This window comes from Nerophis ophidion, linkage group LG21 (genome assembly GCF_033978795.1).
Source record: "Nerophis ophidion isolate RoL-2023_Sa linkage group LG21, RoL_Noph_v1.0, whole genome shotgun sequence".
NCBI lineage: Eukaryota > Metazoa > Chordata > Actinopteri > Syngnathiformes > Syngnathidae > Nerophis > Nerophis ophidion.
Genome location: NC_084631.1, coordinates 39,821,907 through 39,830,289, shown reverse-complemented (window position 1 = coordinate 39,830,289; position 8,383 = coordinate 39,821,907). Strand labels below are relative to the sequence as shown.

Below are 8,383 nucleotides of genomic sequence, written 5' to 3'. Positions count from 1 at the left end.
CTAAAACCTGTATGTACCTTTCAGCATTAATGGTGCCTTCACAGATGTGTAAGTTACTCATGCCTTGGGCACTAATGCACCCCCATACCATCACAGATGCTGGCTTTTCAACTTTGTGTGGATAACAGTCTGGATGGTTCGCTTCCCCTTTGGTCCGGATGACACAATGTTGAATATTTCCAAAACAACTTGAATTGTGGACTCGTCAGACCACAGAACACTTTTCACTAGTCCATCTTAGATGATCTCGGGCCCAAAGAAGCTGGCGGCGTTTCTGGATGTTGTTGATAAATGGCTTTCGCTTTGCATAGTTGAGCTTTAACTTGCACTTACAGATGTAGCGACCAACTGTATTTAGTGACAGTTGTTTTTTGAAGTAGTCGTGAGCCCATGGGGTGATATCCTTTAGAGATTGATGTCGGTTTTTTGGTACAGTGCCGTCTGAGGGTTCGAAGGTCATTCAATGTTGGTTTCTGGCCATGCCTGGAGTGATTTCTCCAGATTCTCTGAACCTTTTGATGATATTATGGAGCGTAGATGTTGAAATCCCTAAATTTCTTTCAATTGCACTTTGAGAAACGTTGTTCTTAAACTGTTTGACTATTTGCTCACGCAGTTGTGGACAAAGGGGTGTACCTCGCCCCATCCTTTCTTGTGAAAGACTGAGCATTTTTTTGGGAAGCTGTTTTTATAGCCAATCATGGCACCCACCTGTTCCCAATTAGCCTGCACACCTGTGGGATGTTCCAAATAAGTGTTTGATGAGCATTCCTCAACTTATATCAATATTTATTGCCACCTTTCCCAACTTCGTTGTCACGTGTTGCTGGCATCAAATTCTAAAGTTAATGATTATTTGCACAAAAAAAAAATATCCGATATTTGAATATGGGTTGAAAAGGATTTGCAAATTATTGTATTCTGTTTATTTTTACATCTAACACAATTTCCCAACTCATTCGGTAAAAGTTTTTTTTTTCATTGTATTTATTTAATACCTCAGATTTCAATAAAGATTGATGTAAAGATGCTAGTGAGATAATGCCAATAAAATAAATCATCTCCACCTTGACTGGAGAAGGTTAAATACCGATTAGCCTTCTTATCACGCTGACCTCCTCAGACTGGGACCTGTATCGCAGTGTTACCGATATCAATTCATCCCAACTTCTTATCAAGAACGGCCGGGGGGAAAAATGTGAAGATTGACGGAAAATTCCAAGAAGAATGTTGAAGTAAATCTAATTGTGCTGGCAAAAGCATCCCGTAGGATCCACAAGGGGGTCTTGTTTAAACCCGATTAGGGATTAAGGATCATTTATAAGGCAGACTTAGGAGAGGATTCTCCTGCAGGACTCGACCAGGCGAGGTGAGGGACTTGTCGTGAGAAACCAAGCCTTGTTGCTTTTGTGCGGCCCCGAGCCATGCCTGTCATAAATGTGGACGAGCTGACGACAAAGACAAGGCTCTGATGGAAGTCAACCAACTTAAATCGAAGTCAAACTCCAGAGGTGGTTGGTAGGTCTTTTTTTATTTTTTATCTCCATGGATTCAATCAGGGATGTCCAACTTTTGATAGTTTTCATTTTCAAAACCATTTTTTTTTTTTGGTCTTAGGTGCCCGGAAGGGGTCTTAGTCATGAAAATGTTCCAAATAAGTCTTATATATTTGTATCAAGGCCTCAGTATTTAGATCAACTTCGGATCTATATGTTGATGTAAAGTTTTATTTCTGTTTTATGCTCTTTCTGGTAAGTAAAACCATGTTTTTTATGCTAAAAACCAAAACATCCCCCCCCCCCAAAAATAGCCCTAAATAGGACATTATTTTCTTATTAAAACATAACAAAATATGCGAAAATTTTCCCCCAAAATATTTCAAAAGTGAAGTTTCTTGATATGAGTTAATAGGTCAGTAATTCATGACATTATTACTGATTCTTTTTTTTTTAAAGCCCCACTAATATTATCAGGGACATAAAACTGTTAAAACTGTTAAAAATAGATTTAAAAAAAAAAATTACAAAAAATAGTTTTTCTTTCAGATCTATATGTTGATGTAAAGTCTTATTTGTGTTTTATGCTCTTTCTGGTAAATAAAATCATGTTTTTTCATGCTAAAAACCAAAACATTCCCCCACCCCCCAAAATGTCAGAGGAATATTTGATTCGAGCCTTAAATAGGACATTATTTTTTATTAAAACATAACAAAATATGCAAAAAAATTCCCGCCAAAAATATTTCAAAGTGAAGTTTTTGATATGAATTAATAGGTCAGTAATTTATGACATTATTTCTGATTCTTTTTTTTTTTAAGCCCACTAATATTATCAGGGACATAAAACTGTTAAAACTGTTAAAAATAGATTTTAAAAAAAAATTACAAAAAATATTTTTTCTTTCAGATCTATATGTTGATGTAAAGTCTTATTTCTGTTTTATGCTCTTTCTGGTAAATCATGTTTTTTTATGCTAAAAACTAAAAAAATTTCCCCCCCAAAAAATGTCAAAGAGGAATATTTGATTAGAGCCTTAATAAGACATTATTTTTGATTAAAACATAACAAAATATGCAAAATTTTCCCCAAAAGTATTTCAAAGTGAAGTTTTGATATGAGTTAATAGGTCAGTAATTTATGACAGTATTTTTGATTCTTTTTTTTAAGCCACTAAAATTCTCAGGGACATAAAACTGTTAAAAATAGGTTAAAAAAAAAAACATTTACAAAAAATAGTTTTTCTTTCAGATCTATATGTTGATGTAAAGTCTTATTTCTGTTTTATGCTCTTTCTGGTAAGTAAAACATGTTTTTTATGCTAAAACCAAAACATTCCCCCCCCCCCCAAAAAAAATGTCAAAGAGGAATATTTGATTAGAGCCTTAAATAGGACATTATTTTGATTAAAACATAACAAAATATGCAAGATTTTCCTCCAAAAGTATTTCAAAGTGAAGTTTTTGATATGAGTTAATAGGTCAGTAATTCAAGACAGTATTTTTGATTCTTTTTTAAAGCCACTAAAATTCTCAGGGACATAAAACTGTTAAAAATAAGTAAAAAAAAAAAAAAAAAACATATACAAAAAATAATTTTTCTTTCAGATCTATATGTTGATGTAAAGTCTTATTTCTGTTTTATGCTCTTTCTGGTAAGTAAAACCATGTTTTTTTATGCTAAAAACCAAAACATCGCCTCCCCCCCAAAAAAAAAATGTCAAAGAGGAATATTTGATTAGAGCCTTAAATAGGACATTATTTTTGATTAAAACATAACAAAATATGCAAGATTTTTCCCCAAAAGTATTTCAAAGTGAAGTTTTTGATATGAGTTAATAGGTCAGTAATTTTTGACTTTATTTTTTATTCTTTCTATTAAAGCCCACTAAAATTCTCAGGGACATAAAACTGTTAAAAATAGGTAAAAAAAATACATTTACAAAAAATAGTTTTTCTTTCAGATCTATATGTTGATATAGAGTTTTTTTTCCCCCCCATTTGTTTTCCATCCATCCATTTTCTACCGCTTATTCTCTTTTGGGGTCACGGGGGGCGCTGGCGCCTATCTCAGCTACAATCGGGCGGAAGGTGGGGTACACCCTGGACAAGTCGCAACCTCCTCACAGGGCCAACACAGATAGACAGACAACACTCACATTCACACACTAGGGACCATTTAGTTTTATGCTCTTTAAATTTTTTACAAGGTTTTTAAGGGGTTTTTTTGTTTGTTTTATGCCATTTTTGTCATAGATTTTTATGGCAAAAACACAAAATATCCAAGATTTTTCACTTAAATCTTTAGATCAACTTTAGATGTACTTGTACGATGTTGTTGTTTCATATTTTTGTATGCTCTTTTTGTTAAATAAAACCATGTTTTCTATGGCAAAAACTAAAAAATAACCCCCCAAAAATGTCAAAGTGGAATATTTTATTATAACCCTAAATAGGACATTATTTTGGATTCAAAAATATGTTTAATTTCACTAAAATTCTCAGGGAACGAAAAGGGTAACACACATAAAAGGTTTAAAAACCCTTCTATTTAAAAAAGATTGTATTTTATTTTTATTTTTTTTCATACAAATGCATGCTAGTTCTAGTTATTAGGCTGTTCTATTTTTTATTTTATTTGTTTTTTTAATACACTGTAGTACTTTGAGGTTGTTTGCTCAATGTAGAGTACTTTTACAAATAAAATGTATTATTATAAAACTGTAAAAAAAATAGGCAAAACCTTTGTTTTATTGTTTTACTTTTATCCCCTTAAATTTTAAGATCAACTTCAGATCTATGTTGATATAGCGGGGTTTTTTCATTTTGTTTATGCCCTTTTAAGTTTTTTATAATGTTTTAAAGTTTTTTTATTTTGTTTTATGCCATTTTTGGCAAACACACAAGATATGCAAGATTTCTCCCCAAAAAATTATTCAAAGTGAAGTATTTGATATGAAGTAATCAGAACCCTTAATAGGTCAATAAGAAGAAATACAGACAAAACTGCTTGCAACTTTTGTTAGGAATGTCGTAGAGACATGAAACAAAAACTTCTTTGTAGGTCTGACTTAGACCTACATTTCATAAAGTGACATCCTTCAGCAAAAATCAACAGGAAGTTAGCAAAAACCCCTTCAAAACAAACGTTTCCTAAATAATGTCATTTTTGCCTCTTTGAGTTGTAATTTGACCCCCTTAAAATGCTTCAAAACTCACCAAACTGGACACACACATCAGGACTGGTGAAAAATTGCCATCTAATGAAAAAAAACAAACCCCAAAACTTTAAATTGCGCTCCAGCGCCCCCTAGGAATAAAACACAGACAAAACTGCTCCTCGCAAGAAAATACAGACAAAACTGCTTGTAACTTCCGGTAGGAATGTCGTAGAGACATGAAAAAAAAACTCTATGTAGGTCTGACTTAGACCTACATTTCCTAAAATGACATCCTTCAGCAAAAATCAACAGAAAGTTGGCAAACACCCATTCAAAACAAAAGTTTCCCAAAAAATGTCATTTTTGCCTCTTTGAGCTGTAATTTGACCCCCTTAAAATGCTTCAAAACTCACCAAACTGGACACACACATCAGGACTGGCAAAAATTGCGATCTAATGAAAAAAGCAAACCCCAAAACTTAAAATTGCGCTCCAGCGCCCCCTAGGAATAAAACACAGACAAAACTGCTCCTCGGAAGAAAACACAGACAACACTGCTTGTAACTTCCGGTAGGAATGTCGTAGAGACATGAAACAAAAACCTCTATGTAGGTCTCACTTAGACCTACATTTCATATATTGACAAGCCCCAGCAAAAATCAACAGGAAGTTTGCAATTCCCCCTTCAAAACAAAAGTTTTGTAAAAACCGGTCATCTTTTTTCAAACATTATCTCCTCTGAGCGCGTTTGTCGTGTCAGCTTCAAACTACTACAGGAGAGAGATTTAACCCTTCTGGTTAAAAGTTGATGAAAGAGTTTTAATTACTGCTATGGATTTGATTTTATCAGCCTTCAAAGAACCGCTGCGCTGAAAACCATTTCAAAGATGGCTGCCGTGCGCAGACACAGTGAGGGAGACATTTTTTTTTTCTTTTTTTTCCGTACCATCTGCTGCTGGTGCGCACGCACCAACATTCGTGAAACCACTATGTAGGTCTCACTTAGACCTACATTTCATTAATTGACATCCTTCAGCAAAAATCAACAAGAAGTTGGCAATGACCCCTTCAAAACAAAAGTTTTGTAAAAACCCATCACCTTTTTTCAAACATTATGTCCTCTGAGTTTGTTGTCTCGGCTTCAAACTCGCACAGGAAAGAGATTGAACCCTTCTGATTAAAAGTTGCGCAAAGAGTTTGTCTAACTGCTCCGGTTTTGATTTTACGAGCCTTCAAAGAACTGCTGTGCTGCTGCCGTCTCAAGATGGCCGCTTAAAAGCAGGAAGTACCAGCGTGACCACACAATGCAGAGAAGGTAGGTAGTGTGCGGGTAAAGATATCTTGACTGGGTGAAAGAAGGAGGCACCAGTTTGACTCCAGGATACAGAGAAGGTAGGTAAAGTGCAGGTAAAGATATGTTGTCTGGGTGATGGCAGGAAGCACCAGCGTGTATGGGTGACAGAAAGAAGCACCAGTGTGACCCCAGGATGCAGGGAAGGTAGGTAATGTGCGGGTAAAGATATGTTGAATGGGTGAAAGAAGGAGGCACCAGTTTGACTCCAGGATACAGAGAAGGTAGGTAATGTGCAGGTAAAGATATGTTGTCTGGGTGATGGCAGGAAGCACCAGCGTGTATGGGTGACAGAAAGAAGCACCAGTGTGACCCCAGGATGCAGGTAATGTGCGGGTAAAGATATGTTGACTGGGTGAAAGAAGGAGGCACCAGTTTGACTCCAGGATACAGAGAAGGTAGGTAATGTGCAGGTAAAGATATGTTGTCTGGGTAATGGCAGGAAGCACCAGCGTGTATGGGTGCCAGAAAGAAGCACCAGTGTGACCCCAGGATGCAGGGAAGGTGGGTAATGTGAAGGGAAGGATATGTTGAATGGGTGAAAGAAGGAGGCACCAGTTTGACTCCAGGATACAAAGAAGGTAGGTAATGTGAAGGTAAAGATATGTTGAATGGGTGAAAGAAGGTTGGCACCAGTGTGACCCCAGGATGCAGTGAAGGTAGGTAATGTGCAGGTAAAGATATGTTGACTGGGTGAAAGAAGGAGGCACCAGTTTGACTCCAGGATACAGAGAAGGTAGGTAATGTGCAGGTAAAGATATGTTGAATGGGTAATGGCAGGAAGCACCAGCGTGTATGGGTGACAGAAAGAAGCACCAGTGTGACCCCAGGATGCAGGGAAGGTAGGTAATGTGCGGGTAAAGATATGTTGACTGGGTGAAAGAAGGAGGCACCAGTTTGACTCCAGGATACAGAGAAGGTAGGTAACGTGCAGGTAAAGATATGTTGTCTGGGTGATGGCAGGAAGCACCAGCGTGTATGGGTGACAGAAAGAAGCAGCAGTGTGACCCCAGGATGCAGGGAAGGTAGGTAATGTGCAGGTAAAGATATGTTGACTGGGTGAAAGAAGGAGGCACCAGTTTGACTCCAGGATACAGAGAAGGTAGGTAATGTGCAGGTAAAGATATGTTGAATGGGTAATGGCAGGAAGCACCAGCGTGTATGGGTGACAGAAAGAAGCACCAGTGTGACCCCAGGATGCAGGGAAGGTAGGTAATGTGCGGGTAAAGATATGTTGACTGGGTGAAAGAAGGAGGCACCAGTTTGACTCCAGGATACAGAGAAGGTAGGTAATGTGCAGGTAAAGATATGTTGTCTGGGTGATGGCAGGAAGCACCAGCGTGTATGGGTGACAGAAAGAAGCACCAGTGTGACCCCAGGATGCAGGGAAGGTAGGTAATGTGCGGGTAAAGATATGTTGAATGGGTGAAAGAAGGAGGCACCAGTTTGACTCCAGGATACAGAGAAGGTAGGTAATGTGCAGGTAAAGATATGTTGTCTGGGTGATGGCAGGAAGCACCAGCGTGTATGGGTGACAAAAAGAAGCAGCAGTGTGACCCCAGGATGCAGGGAAGGTAGGTAATGTGCAGGTAAAGATATGTTGTCTGGGTGATGGCAGGAAGCACCAGCGTGTATGGGTGAAAGAAAGAAGCACCAGTGTGACCCCAGGATGCAGGGAAGGTAGGTAATGTGCGGGTAAAGATATGTTGAATGGGTGAAAGAAGGAGGCACCAGTTTGACTCCAGGATACAGAGAAGGTAGGTAATGTGCAGGTAAAGATATGTTGAATGGGTGAAAGAAGGAGGCACCAGTTTGACTCCAGGATACAGAGAAGGTAGGTAATGTGCAGGTAAAGATATGTTGAATGGGTAAAGGCAGGAAACACCAGCAAAAGTCGGTCCCGTCCATCGCTGCTTGCAGCTTTATTTATGTATTTTTTCGGAATCTTTTTTTAAAAATGTGTCGCCGGCCATTAAAATTGCTCTTTTTCTGGCCACAAATATCCCCCCCCCCCCGGCCGCACCTTGGACATCTCTGAATTAGATGAATAATCCCATAGATTTGGATTGAGATCCTCGGGTTTGACGCAGTACGTGTGTCCCGTGCAGACGTCCAAATGCTGCGAGGAGATGAAGGACTACGTGCAGGCCGGAGTGGAGGAGGACACTCTGGTCAAAGGCATTTCGGAGGAGAAGAACCCCTTCAAGGAGAAAGGCGGCTGCGTCCTTTTCTAGCCTGAACGTGAAGACTACTTCATAGCTCACATTAGCACCCGAGGACCTTCTTCCCGCTCCCCTCAAATGGACTAGAAGGACAAAAGAAAGCAGAAAGAATTGAGCAAACTGTGCGTGTAATCCCAGTTTTTAGCTCCATTT

At 38.4% G+C, this 8,383-nt stretch overlaps 1 protein-coding gene across 1 annotated transcript in view; it reads left to right on the top strand.

Annotated features, from left to right (window-relative positions):
* The first annotated feature begins 1,409 nt into the window (after positions 1 to 1,409).
* gngt1 (guanine nucleotide binding protein (G protein), gamma transducing activity polypeptide 1) overlaps positions 1,410 to 8,383 on the top strand; it is a 7,102-nt gene continuing 128 nt past the window's right edge. The window contains 4 exon segments of the mRNA XM_061881485.1: positions 1,410 to 1,452; positions 1,455 to 1,490; positions 1,493 to 1,518; positions 8,117 to 8,383. The exon segment at positions 8,117 to 8,383 is cut by the window's right edge and continues 128 nt beyond it. Coding sequence (XP_061737469.1) covers positions 1,425 to 1,452; positions 1,455 to 1,490; positions 1,493 to 1,518; positions 8,117 to 8,242 — 216 coding nt within the window. The 5' untranslated portion in view covers positions 1,410 to 1,424 and the 3' untranslated portion in view covers positions 8,243 to 8,383.